Source organism: Scaptodrosophila lebanonensis, unplaced genomic scaffold, assembly GCF_003285725.1.
Source record: "Scaptodrosophila lebanonensis strain 11010-0011.00,11010-0021.00 unplaced genomic scaffold, SlebRS2 tig00000043-arrow-pilon, whole genome shotgun sequence".
In the NCBI taxonomy this organism is placed as follows: Eukaryota; Metazoa; Arthropoda; class Insecta; order Diptera; family Drosophilidae; genus Scaptodrosophila; species Scaptodrosophila lebanonensis.
The window spans coordinates 11228454-11242916 of record NW_022060545.1 but is presented as its reverse complement, the minus strand read 5'-3'; the positions used below and the strand labels follow the sequence as shown (position 1 = coordinate 11242916).

General features: G+C 36.8%; 1 protein-coding gene across 1 annotated transcript; it reads right to left on the bottom strand.

Annotated features, from left to right (window-relative positions):
• Nucleotides 1–189: 189 nt before the first annotated feature.
• Nucleotides 190–12675, bottom strand: LOC115622846 (FMRFamide receptor). Its single transcript, XM_030516927.1, has 2 exons — nucleotides 12620–12675; nucleotides 190–2581 (listed from the first exon to the last, which is right to left on the bottom strand). Exon 2 carries the CDS (start codon nucleotides 2129–2131, stop codon nucleotides 464–466), a length of 1668 nt encoding a protein of 555 aa, XP_030372787.1. The 5' UTR covers nucleotides 2132–2581; nucleotides 12620–12675; the 3' UTR covers nucleotides 190–463.
• Nucleotides 12676–14463: the final 1788 nt, after the last annotated feature.

Sequence of the window (14463 nt, the reverse complement as noted above, 5' to 3'; positions counted from 1 at the left end):
GAATCATGTTAAGTTCTTATTGAAGACAAATATTTAAAACAAACTTGTGGAATTGTACAAATGGGTGTGCAAATTCTTTGCCTTTTTTGATCATAGCTTAAGAGACAAAGCAACTATTTGCACATAAATTCACACTATTTAACAAATATATTATATGCCGTAGTCCAATTTACTATATTTACTGAATTAGTTAAGAAATGAAGTAAATTTGTGTGCAAATTATTTGCCTATCTGACCATATCTTGAGAGTTTGAGTAAGAAGGAAGAAAAACATTTAACGCTTATCACAAAGTAACGCAACGCTTGGCGTTTACGCAGACCTAAATCCCAAAAACACAGCTAGAAGTACGCATTAGTACCCGTATATAGATAATCGTATATAGTATAAAGCCTGGCCTTAGTCAAAATACGCTAAATGGCTATTTACATAAGCAATATTAGTCTATATAAGTATGTACACCACTCAGAAGCCTGAGGAGACATGTCCCAGCTTTTTGCCATCGACGGTCCAGTCATAGCCCAGTGCCGTATTATTATTGGTCGCCGAGTTCGTTGTGGACGCTGAGCGCTGCATTTCACGTGCCGGATAGTAGACAACCGGACCCGGCGAAGGCGCCCGGTTACGCTTAATTTTGACAATGCCCGGTGAGCCGCCCACCTGAGTCAGTCGCACATTGTTGAGGGAATTGCTGCCGCCCGTCGTCACCAGATATGTGGTCGTTGTGCTGCGTTGCGTGCCATGTCGTGAGAAGCGGCCGGACGAGCGGTGAGTCGTGCCATCGCCGTTGTTCGATATGGAGCTCTCGTAGTGGATGAGATCCGGTTGGTCACGACTCAGGCGGCGCTTGAAAAAAATGAGTAAAAAAATGCGCTTGAACTTCTCCCCGAATATGATGTAGATGAGAAAGTTAACGCTGCTGTTGATCGTTATCAATAAATTCGATATTTTTGCTATCTTATGATCGATGAAATTGTAGAAAGCCTCGGATATGTTCAGCACCAATGGCAGAAAGTTGAGCATAAAGAAGACGACAACAACACAGAGCAACATGGTGGCCAATCCAATCTCACGTTTCTCGGATCGTGAGAGACGTTGACGCTCACGATTCGCACGCTTCACCTGCCTATAGATGAGACAATTGAGGATGGCCAACGTGAGGAATGGAATTATATAGTTGACGATGAGATAGCACCAATGTATATAGATGTTGATGTAGGTCTGATTCATACGCAGTCTTGAGGGTCGCACACAGTGCAGCACAACGTCACTATCTGGTGGCTGATAGGCCACTGTCAGGACCTCCCAAAATCTCGGTGAGTTGTACGCCAATGCGAAGCAGACGCAAACAATGAAGTAGATCTTGGCCCGTCCATAGGTGCAGAGGGCGCGTGCCTTCAACGGATGACAGACCGCCACATAGCGCTCCAGTGTGACGGTGAAGGTCATGTAAATGCTGGCCGTTTGTGCGGCCATGCCGATGGGAAAGACGGCGGGTGAAATGAACGGATACACATAATTATAATAGGTAAAGAAATGCCCCGTATACGGATAGACGGAGGGTATGCCGAACAACAGCATCGACGTTATGATCAGCATTGTGTCGCAGCGCGCCAATCCAATCAGCAGATAATTAATGCTGGAACGCATCTGCGGACGGGACAGTATAATCATGGATATCACATTTCCAAGTATGCCCAGCAGTCCAACGAAATTGATGAGTATACCCGATACCCAAAACTCAATGCGATTATTCTCTAGCGATGGATCGTACACATCATCACACATTCTCGACCAATTCGCGTGCATATTATCGTTCATATCATACGGATATAGCGTGTCTGTCGTTGACGAATCATTGCTGCTGAAGTTAAGCGGCGCAAAACTGTGGTTAACCAGCAAAGAAGCCGTCGTCGTCATTAGTTCGTCGTACATGAAGGTTGGGATAGTGGTGCTGCTTGGCCGATCGGCCAGTTCATAGCGTACAGCATTGTTCGCCTCAACGCCCGCCAGAAACTGATCGATGCTAATCGGCGTCTGATCGTAGTCAATGGGTGGCTCTGATGCCACATCGAGTGCCGGCAGTTCCAGCCTTGTCGTTGCTGCCTGCAACAGCAGCTGTGCCGCATTCATTATGCGAAAGGATTGGGTTGATTGGGGGGTGGTGTTGGTGGCTCCTTAATGCAGTCTAGTTTTGCGTGTTTTGTTCGTTGCTGGCTCGATTCATTCGCTGTGGCAATTAGAACGTCATGGTGCACAACAGCAACAGTTTCCTGGCCACAATGGACGCTGTGCAGCATTTAAGCATTTATTTCGAAACTTTTGTCGTAACATAAATTCTGCTGCCGCAATTTTTTGTGCTGTTGTTGCTACCTAAGGTCGTGATGCTGTTAAGCACTTTGGGTTACACTGTTGTGTGTGTGTGTTTGTGTGTGTGGCTCACACCTGCCCCGTGCCGCGACTTGGCATTAAATTGTGGCAACCTGCTGCTCCTTTTCCCCCTCACGCCCTCTATTTGTTGTTCGTTCGCTTACTTGGGCCTGTTGGGCGTCCGTTGACACTTCGAGCTGCCGAGCTGCCGAGCTGTAAAGAAGGAAATGGAAAAAAGGCATAGTTTTTTAGTACAAGGCGATGTGGCATGGAGGCCAGCTAATGCTGGTGCCTTAAGCTCTATTGATCTGCCACATAATGCTTTCATTTTATGCAGCATACACTACACTGGCAAGGTATCTTTACAATAAAGAGTCCAAATAATTGCATTATTGAATTAAATATATGAAATTAGTACTACGGACATAAAATAATTGTCATTAGTTGCGTTTTAATAAGATTAATACCATGAGTTTTTTTTTGTGAATATTTTGTAAACAGATTGGTTCCAAAAACAGTCGTGTAAAAAAAGTGTAAAAAAAGACATTGATGATATGCAAAATGAATCGTGCTAAATGGAGTAAAGTCGTGTAACCATATTTAATAAGTATTTTTAATTTTCAAACCTTGTTAAATCACAACCGTGTAAAAAGACCGCTTAAAAACAGAATTAGGTGTATTTCATTTTGGTTGGTAAAAAATAAAATAGTTTATAATCGAAATGGAACGTTATTTTAAGAACCTTTGGGAATACTTATTTGACAATTTCTATGTTTATATAATTGTAATTGTAAATAATAGCAACAAAGGTCTTCAAGCTGAGAAACGACGATGCTTTATATTTCAATGTTAGATGTGTTTTAAAGTAGCAACTATCTTATCTTTTTTGTAAAATACTAATTTTTCTGTAATTTCAATATTTTAGCTTTGGATAAATTATTGAAATACCTTTCAATTGAAGACTCTTTACAGTTCGTAGCTGCTTTGTACATTTTTGTCGAATCATTTTTTCCCTGCAGTGTTATTCCAGGGAAGAGTCTGCCTTGGGAAACTGTTATTCCCATTGCACCCACGCGATTATTCTTGGCCTAAGCTGAAGCATTAGCTTAAATATAATAAGTATTCTCATCAGTGTTTTGCGGCACGTGTCATCGCAGCACTTGAATGTCACATGAGTCTAATGCTCTCAATTTGTCATTTTAGGCGCTCAATTGCTTTGCCCTCAGCAGTAGCACGTGCAGGGTCACGATACATCAAAACTAAATCAATTAAGTGCGTACTTTATGTCAGATATGTGTCCATGTACTCAACACCTTGTTGTGTCAAATATCTTACACCTGCAAAGGCATCAATCAAGCATACACACACCCACAAGTACCTGCGAGCCATCAACATATAACTCAACTTATAAGTCTACCATCAATTGGCTGGTGTACATGCAATAAAATTTATGCACACCCATATTTCGGCCTCTCATAATATCTATAAAATATGGTATACACATAAAATCAATACAGCAAATAATGCGTAAGGCAGACGTGAGGGTATTTTGGGCAGAATTGCTATTATTAGTAAAATGTTTTGTGATGCTGGAAGGGCCGCAATATATTTAACTATTTGAATGATGATGATACTAAGATGTTGAAGTCCTGATTTGTGGTCGCCTTAAGTTAGCTGACTAACAGTGAACATCTTTAAAAAAATGCAATGAAATTGTTGAAATTCAAACTCTAGCTTTAAAACTCTTGCTCTATTCAACTTCAAGCTTCTAAAAGAATTTATAACCAAGCGTTTTGTGGAATTTATACAAAATTCTTCATATTTTTTTTCCATGGGCGAAAGTACATCATATTCCTGCTGCCATAATTTACCAAAATAAACCACAACATTAGCGGTTGCATGTTGCTTAGCAATAAAATCTCACGTTCTAAAAGTGTAAAAGTTGTTGTGTTGCAGTCAGAGGGAGGAGAAGTAGTAGTCAGTGTTCATGAATGAGGAGCAGCCGCAATGCTGACCACAGGGCGTATACGTGTTTTGCATTTCGTTGGCTGTTATCTGTGTGCAGCAGCCGTAATAAATCGCATGCGGTCATCATTAGAGCTGGGCACTCGTTGGCGTGCCTCTCTATATATCAGTCTCTATCTGGATCTCTCTGTGATTCTGCATATTAAGTGAGCAGCGATTTGCGGTCATTGTTCTCTAAATGCCATTCGTTCGTCACCGGCTATGCTCGTTACTTGCAGGTGTCACTGCTGTACAGACAAAGCTGTCCTCTTAACTACTAAACGCCCAAATGTAAATTAGTAGCTAGGAATAGGGACAGAATGGCTCTTCTCGGCCCTCGATTGCTTGTTGGTTGAATGGTTGGCTGCTAATGCGATTAGAGCAATTAGAGCAGAGCCGAACTCAACTTTGGTCGGGCAATTATAATGTCAATAAGTTTTAATGCGTGTGACCCTTTGGCACGTTCCGCTTTGGCACTTGTGCTGAATGCGGATATCGGGCTGGGTGTGGGGGTGGGTGTGGTTGTGCGTTTGACGGTCGGCACGTGCTGGCTGTTTGTTGCCTTTGTTTTCCTGGCATTGACACTGAAATTGCCCACTCAGCAAAAAAAAAAAAAAAAAATTGGTGGAACTAGCTTGCCCCGCCTTTTTAGGTGCTGGTTGTCTTGGCTACAAGTCAACAATTTGTTTCTGACAATTATTGTGGCATTGCGGTATTTTTTTTTCGTCGCTTTTAATAGCGCTGGGTGTTTTTATACTCTGCAATCAAAAAGCTAAGCATATTAGTATATCCATTCTTCTATGCGCTTTGTTCTCTTTGATTTTGCTTTACAACCATATGTTTAACCCGTCCAACTATTTTTGTTGTTTACTGTGATACAAATTATACGTTTGCTAAGATAAATGGCTGTATTTAAAATTTGATTTAAAAGCCAATTAAATAAGTTTTACCGTGAGGCTTACAATATTTTAAAGAAATACAGCTTTCGAATCAGTATGTGCTAATATGTAAAATATAAAATAAATTAATTTATAATCACGTTGTATACCCTGTATACAAAGCATACTGCTCTTATGAACATACTCGTGAATGCTGAATATATTCTTGATCAGGTTTAGTCTATAGAGATTTGTCAGTTGTGCTGTCTATCAAACAAAATATGAACAAATTCGAGAGCTGAATAATCCCTAAAAAGTCATCTTAAGATTCATGAAATGACGAACTTGATAACGCTTTTAATATGCGCACAAATAACATGAATAATAATTTAATTAATCAAAATTCACATTTAACACCCAACTATAGACTTTTATTTAAATTTCCACACAATATGCATTTCAACAAAACAACTACCTGAATTACCTTTAAACTAAAATTCAAATGTAACATATAAACATGAATGAGTTTGATAAATTAAAGCAATCTTAACAATTCTGACTACACAACCATTTTATTGGTCCGCGCGCACTTTTCCATAATAGCCAAGAGCTAGTGCAGTGTTCTCAAGAGTCGACAAGACTGGTGTGAAAGCAAAATCGATTAGTAATGGAAAATGGTCGAACCGTCAATATTTTGTATTTGTGTATTTCAATCGCTGTCAATCACAATTGTGGTTCTGGTTGATCAAAATTCTGCCTTGAATATTTTCTTTGTCGCCATCAAAGAAATTCCGTTAGCTGACTAGCATCTCAGAGCATTTGCTAATTACTTTCAAATGCTGAAGCAATTACAGCGAATTAGCAAAACCAGAAACATGTTAGCTGTGCTTAATTGCATGTATTTAGAGAAAGTGGCATTACATTTTTGAACATGCAACCAAAAACAAAGCAATGTGCTGCACATACAACAATACAGCAGGAAGAACAAGAGCTAGTGGTAGAACTGTAATGTGCAGCGACAATACATAGTTCCAATTAATTTTTCATTTTCTAAATGACATTGAACTTAATTATTTAGAAAGCAATTTGCATGCAAAATTGTTGTTCGTTGCCTTTACAATTTGCCAGAATTTTCATTCGATGGCGACAAAAACTAAAGCCCACGTAGCAAGAATAGCTTTAGATGGTCAACAAGGCGACTGCTGGTCTGAATGTGCACACACACACACGCACACACACACACGGACACACACACAGATATTTGAGTGTATTTGTCATTTTGTTTTGAGCTTGCCAACTTTTTTTTAGCTTTACTTAAATGCCACATGGCGTATACGTAATTTATGTGTGTGTGTGTGGGTCGGAACGGTGCTAATTGATATACATTTTTGGGACTTATGTTGAATTTCGGCACTACAAATTAAAGTGTTAAATCATAAGTCTTAAAATAAAAGTGTCTGCGTCTGCAAAATTCTGTAGGCCTGTAGAGCCGCCCCCCACAACACGAAACGTTTTAGATTTTTTTCTAACTGAATGACCAGTGGCGGTTCCGGGCGTTGGCCTTTAAAAATTACTTTCATAAATAAATTGCCGCTCTCGAAATTGCTCTCCTTTCCGTTCATTACGTTTTTTGAAGTTGCTGTCCATTCAACTGGAATTTATTAAATTTAGTTGCGCATTTCTGAAATAGTCGCCAAATGCTTCGCATTTTTGTGTTCAGATTTGGCATTGTACGACATTTGTACAATCCCCTCCAGCACAATGGTGTTACAATTCGATTGGGTTGGCTGACGTGAAATCATGTGCCTATTCATTATTCTTGTGTAATTCTAAATTCGACAAACAACAGACGCTGCTGATTTTTGAGAAAAGAATCTAGCCAAGTGCATGCCTTTGAAGTTTTCGAAGAGTACAACATTTTTTAAATGAATAAAAGCTTTTTTTGACATAAAGAATTTCAAAATATTTCCTAAACTTGCGCTTGGGGACAGATTATTGAAATCTTAAAAGCTTCACAACGCTTTAGATAATCAGTATAGCACTGAGAATTAAGAAGAAGACAGTTCGAGCCAAATATAAATAAAGTATGTATTTAGAAAAATCAAAACAAGATAACGATTGCTTAAGCGACTTAAAAAAAGGAAGATGTTCTCAATTCGTCTGTATTTTTTACATTTTTTTTAAATATTTTTTATGTTTTTTATTGAAATACTTAGACTTCGTTCTTAACTAGAAAGCTTACGGCTTAGGATAGGACACAAAAATCAACCGATCAAACACAGCATTATCTCATGTACCAAATAATCAGTAGCATATTGAGTGTCCGAATTATCTGGTCTATTCCACATTTAGACGATGTCATACATAATATTTATTAAACATTTTAGTAGCATCTAAATTAACTGTTTCTTTTGCATCACCTTCATGTAAAACACATTTGCCATACAATTCTTTATTTTAGGTTTCACTAATAGTTGAATCAATATCGAATGCAGTACTTTTGCAGTTGCTTGGTGTCATTATGCTTGAATAAGATAAAGGGGTATATAATCTACTAATCTAATCTAGAATTCTACAGTTTGAAAAATACATGTTCTTTTCTTACAAAGTTTATTAAGATAAATCTAAGTTAGATGATTACATTCCGTCTAAATGTTTTCTCGCACATCAACATTATCGTTATTAACTTTTAACAAATAGATAATTTGTCAACTTGATTTAAGTTTGGGACCATTGTATTCAGTGTTCTGCGCACGCCACTGACATTGTTATTTTATTTACTAAGCTAACTAATACACACACGCATGCTTATTTCAAATTTATTTAATTAAACGCTTAAGCATAATAATTTATGCGTTTTGCCCGCGGCATGTGCCACAAATGCTACAGTGTTCTGTTCTTTTGTGTTTCATTCTTTTTCCGCTAGTCTTATTAGTGGTGATTATGTTGTTGTTGTGCATAGTATATAAAGCATAAGAAGCTATATAGAATGGTGCAGGCCAGATTTATGGCACACACATTTACGTACATATAGAGAGACAAATCATAGACTTGGGTTCAAAATGAAAACAGAAAATTAAATTTTTTGAATAATATTTCAAGAGCGTTGGTGAGAGAATCGAGCGAGAGCCGGCAAGAGAGCGACATTTATGAAAAAGTCTTGGGATTTATTTTTAGGTGACAGTTTCAAGGCTTTTGGTGAGCGAAGCAAACGTGAACGCTTTAAAGACACACGATGACGATGTTCTGTTGGTGTTATACTTTACCATTTACATATTTTCGTTGGCAATTTTTAATAAACGACGCCGCCGAGAACGTCTTGCAACATGAAAAATGTTGCCACTCTGCTGCAAATGATGTGCGCTTAGGCGTCGCGCTTCCTTTTTGGGGACAGTGGGGCAAGTGGCATACATATTTAATTGCACGAATTCGCGCAATTTGATTGCACAAATGAGCAGGTGCTTGAATGTCTGGCAGAATCACATAAAGCGCTTGATTTATAACTAAATGCGCGCACGTCTATTATCCTTTTATGTCTTGCCCTGTCCTGGCGCTGGCGCTGGTGCTGCCGCCTGTCGCCAGCCTGTCGCATTGTTGCCAGGCGAGGGTTTCGTAATGTATTTTGTATTTTCGCCATGTACATAATAAATGCCTCAGTTGTTTTTGAATTGAGATGCTCTGTTGCCTTTTATGCAAATGATGACGCCCATTTTCATTGCCATTGCCACTGCCATTGCTACTGCATTGTGATATGCGTCGTACCATGCGTCGTATACTTAATCATCTAGACATTAAGTGGCAAGCGAGAGAAATCTGCAACGTACCACTTATATAGCTCAAGGATAGCACATAACATAGTCTAAATGAATGCTGCCACATCATACAAGTATAGTATGTATGTGCCTACACGTATAGTATATGCCGAGGATTAGTTGCAATAAACTTGTTTAGACTAAAAGCTCTCTCGAGTGGATTTAGCTGTAGGAACGGCTCCAATTTAACCTCATCTAACATTTCTGGAAATTACATATTTAGAAACCATTCTTAGAAATGCATAGCGTTAACGTAATTACACTGATTATATTGGTCAAACTCTTGCCGGAATTCTTCAGGCATAAATGCTTGAAAGGTAAAAAAATCCCAGAAAATGTGTGTAGCTTGCTAATTGTTGCTGAGTGCCATTTCAGCAAATAGATTCAAAGGATGTGCATAGCAACTATCAAAAGGACAATCACTTGCAGTTGCAGAAAATTGCTGTTGGAAATGCATTTGTATTTAATTCATAAGAGAAAAGCTTTTTGTGGCATGCCTGAAAATGATGTACATATTTAATTTATTTTATTTAATTACTCCCTACTGCTTTAAGTGAAAATATTTATATATTCTCGAATGGCAGTCATAAAATATACGATTGCACTGCAACTTGATTCTGACTGCTTCTGTTGTTCAAATAGAAGCTGCAAAGTAAACTACTGGAAATTTTCTTAGTTTGGAATAATTGTTCATGCGGAAATGATTTGGTATCTTTATGTATCTTGAGTTTGTAGTTGTCGAAGGGTGTTGTCTTAAACATAAGTTTTCAGAACTTTTTTTCCTTTTTCTCTATATGTAAAAAGGATTCTTAAGCAATTTTTGAAGAAATATTCCAAGAGTAAAAAGTGTTCAAATGCATGCAGAATGAGAGAGAGAGAAAGAGAGAGAGAGGAGTGAAAGACCCCACAAAATAGCTATATTCTTGATTATTATGATAAGACAAGACCATGTAGCCATGTCTCTCTCTTTACGCCACGGATCTCTGGAAATCATTTGTGGATTGGCTATACATTTTTATACCCTGAAGCATCTCCGACCCCATAAAGAATATATATTCTGAATTCTCCTAGGTCCGAGAAAGGATGAGTTTATTTTATTTTTTTTGGAATTTTTCCCCCCTTCCCCCGCTATAGAATTTTGTCAATAGCGACTACATTTGAAATGCTACCCAAACTTTGCACACATAATTTATATATAATTATCTACTGTTGCTTAAAATTTTATCCAATTCGGTTAATTCTAAGAAAAGCTATTAGTGAAACAAATTCTCGCCAGTACAACCCCCCCAAACTATAGCAACAAGTTCGCTCTTCTTCTTCCTCTTTTTGCTGCTGCTATGGGCGCATATAACTCAGTGACGGAAGTTTACCTGGGTACAGGGTATTATACTGTCGGGCTTGCTCGACTGCAGCGTTCTCTCTTGTTTATTCAGGGAATAGAGTGTCTTTTTTTAAAAGTTAAGTCCGCTCCACTCTTGCCTTAAATTCTTATTCTCATTAAAATTATGGAGGCTACCACAAAACTTTTAAAAACATTACATTTTTTAATTAATCCCATCCCAAGTTTTATACAAGTAAGTCGGTCATGACAACATACTTTTGCTGATTGCTTTTCGATGTTTTTGTCTCGGAAAAATGTCTTGGAAAAATTTTCTAAATAAATAAACATATTCATTAAAAATTAAAGCACAATGCTTGGACTATTAAAATAAATGCATACATCCAAGTTAACGACTTTATTTTCCTAATAATTGAAATTTTTTTGTAGATGACATTTCCAATTTATTTTTGATTCCGCTGACATTTTAAGGAAACGCTTTGCATGTCAATAACGTCAATTTCAGGAATCGGAAATGTTCCTGTTATTTCTTTCTCTTAATAACATTTCGCTTGTCAAAATGAACGAATTACAAGGTTGACTTAAAAAAGTAAATCTTAAAAGAACCTTTGACACGTTCTATTTGGTACAAACATAACACAATTTTTCTTTCATATTAAAAGTAAATGAATCGACAAATCGCTCACGAAGCTATTTCCAAAAATCTTCATATTTAAAATTAAAATCGTTCGCTCTTTAAGTTGTGACTAACTTAAAATATTATTTCTAGGTATTGTAGTTAGAAAATTGCATTTGTAATACTATTACAGAAGAGGGTTTATGACATCATTAAAAAGAGTGTGATTAAAGATGATGTGTCACGAAACACATTGCTAACTCTTTTGTAAAAAACAGAAGTCGACATTACGATTTGAACTTTTTACAAAATGCACTACTTAAGTGGAAAGACACATTAAATTTACACCTTTTACCATTTGTCCAGAACTTAATGATTATTTGTATAGACAATTCGAACAAAATATTAATATTATGATTCCTAAATGGATAAAAAAAATTTGATAATTTATTTTAAAACCCTGCCAAGCAAAAAAATGTGCAATTAGAACAATTTATAAAGAAATACCTATAGGTGCAAATGTATTTACTATTTAAACATACATTTTCGAAATTTAGCAACAACTGAATGCAAAAATTCATTCCTTTCCTAATATTCAGATATTAAATTGTTTGTTTTCATTTGATGAATCTACTTATAGCTATATTATTTTTTTCATGAACAAGTTGATAAATATTTAAAAAAAATGTAATGAGCTCAAAAAAAAAAAAATATAAATAAATATAAATTTTAATATTTTGAATATTTTTTGCGAATAAAAAAAGTACATTTGTAATTTCCTATGGAGGTTGAGAAATTGAAATGCTTTAACATATCTACAACTTTAATTTTTATTGTCGCTTTCAAAATAGCGGAAAAATAATTTCAAGTAAAAAAGTAAGCAGATAGATGCCATAATATAGTATATAAAAATAAAATGTTTAAAAACGTAAAGGCTACTGCTTAAATTATTGTTTCAAATGAGCGCCTTTTGGATGCCTTTGTTTACGTGCTATAAAAAACTGATATCGTAAATAGTTGCTTGACTTTTAAGCCTCAGAGAATAATTTTCAGAAATTTCTTTGAAAATGTATATTTTTTAAGCGTGTTTTTATTTTAAGCATATTCCCTGTTTGGAAACTACGTACTTGTATATAAGCGAAGTACACAAAGGAATCAATCCACATATCAAGCATTGTTTTTCTTTATGCGATTGTTTTATAATGTAATTCTTGTTGTTTTAGGTTGGCCGACGACTGATAAAATCATTAAGAATTGCGGCCCCTGGGTGAGTATAGCTAACTATATACATATATTTCATATCAGATTTTGGCAAACTAAATACAACATTAGTATTGGTGCGAAGATGTGTGTGTGTGTGTGCGCTAACCAATTCAATATTCATTTGGCCCAAGGCTGTGGCTGCCTTCAGAATAAAGTGAAAGGCACAACAAGAACGGTAATGATAATAAAAAGACAACAACCACTTGACATTTCCGTGCCTGAAACATTTTTTATGAGACATTTGTCAAATAAAAACGTATGTGCGTACGCGCACTACATGGACATTATTATATTAATTTCGTTTTTGTTGTTGTTATTTTTTAATATTTATTTGGTTACCTTGGAAATTTAATGTAGAAAGCCTGTATGCGCAGTGTGCCTTATTCCCAGTCGTTTTAAGTCATTTGCATATTTTATATAAAATTGTCAACAATCAATGCCGCCGGCTGTTGATGCCAAGGGATGTCATTACATTTGCCTGCGGCGTCGTCGCCGCTTACAGGTAATTATCGTCGTACATACATATATACATATGTACAGTTGTATGTATACACTATATGTGTGTGTGTGTTTTAAAAGAACATTACACAAACACAAGAGCGAAGGGTAATTTGCTTTTGTAAAGGAACACAAATTTTTAACACATTTTAATTTCTCAGCAAATCTGTTGTTATTTGTTGTTTTCACTCTTTTTTGCTTTTCATTTCAGCCCATTATTTTATATTATTTTCATTTTTTTTTGTCGTTGTTTGTGGTTGTAATATTTGGCTTGTTGAGCATTTGGTTTTATGTTGAAAATTTGTCGTTGGTGATGTTTAATTTTTAAAGCAAATATTTGCTACACGCGCTCTCACATACATATATGTATTTATGTATTTATTTATAAATACATACTTATATACATATATTTATATATGTTTGTAGATACGTATGCATAGAGAAACGTAAAATATTTATTGTATTTATTTTTAAATTTATGCGCCGTTGGCTGTTGATTTTTTGCTTTATCCGCTTTGTTTCTTCATTTCATTTTCAATTTCAATTTTTCACATCAATTTTTGTTGCTGCCACACATATGCTTTAAATATAGCTTGACTTTAAATGCCTTCAGTTAAACTAAATATACGCAACTTTAATGGCCTGTTTAATTAAATTGCACTTTTCACTTTCGCACCACAAACAAACAAATAGGCAGACAGGCGTTAAAAACAAATTGAAAATTTGTGCTGTAATTGATTTTAGTATTTTGTGTCTGTTTGTTTGCTCAATGCTTGAACAGAACACATATTTCTGCCCACATCTATCTAGATATCACGTACGTTCTCACTAAATGCTCTCAGTCTCACTCTCACTTTTTCTCCTTTCTGCTCAACTTCTCTCACACTCTCTCTCTCTCTCTTTCTCTTCCTCTTTGTCGTTGGCTTGCAAGTGATATTTTGAATGCTTGGCACTTGCGTTTATTTTGAATGTATCGCGTCTTCTACGTTTTATACGTGTACCGTTATACGTACATAATAGGAACGCTTGGCACACGACCGTGTTGAACGTTGGCAGCCAACTGCGCCGCCAATGAAATTCCGTTAGTTTTTCCGGCCGTTGTCATACAATGTTGCTTCCTTGCGCTGTTGTGCAACATTGTTGCCAATGAGCATGCGCCATGTTGCCAGTACATGTGACAGCTGTTTACATTTTTTCATTCATAAAATGCTAATGGCGCCAACATTACTACGAGCACCGCACATGTTGCAAGCAGCATTGTTGCAAGCAACATTGTTGCAAGTGCTTCGAGCAGTCTGTCTGCCGTCTGTGGTGCAGTTAGTAAAAGTTTGCTGTGTAGTTTTAACTAAACGCCTTGAGACGGGCAATAAAATTGTACATTTAAAATAAAATAAAATGGCAAATACAACAACGATGTGTACGAAGCTGGCGACCCAGTTTCTCTTTCTGTTTCTGTTTCGGAAGCAGAAGCCTGCTCTGTCGTAGTGGCTGTCATTTAGATTTACGCGCCATTGCGGGCAGCCAGTCAGCCACTTTGCTATACAGTCATACAGTCATAGTCAGAGCTGTTGGATTCCTTTATCTCCGAGCAGTCTCTCTGACTTGGACAGCGGAAATGCACAACTATGAGCAACTATGTTACATCTAATGAGGTGACGTCGTCGAGGAAAGTGAAATTTACTTTA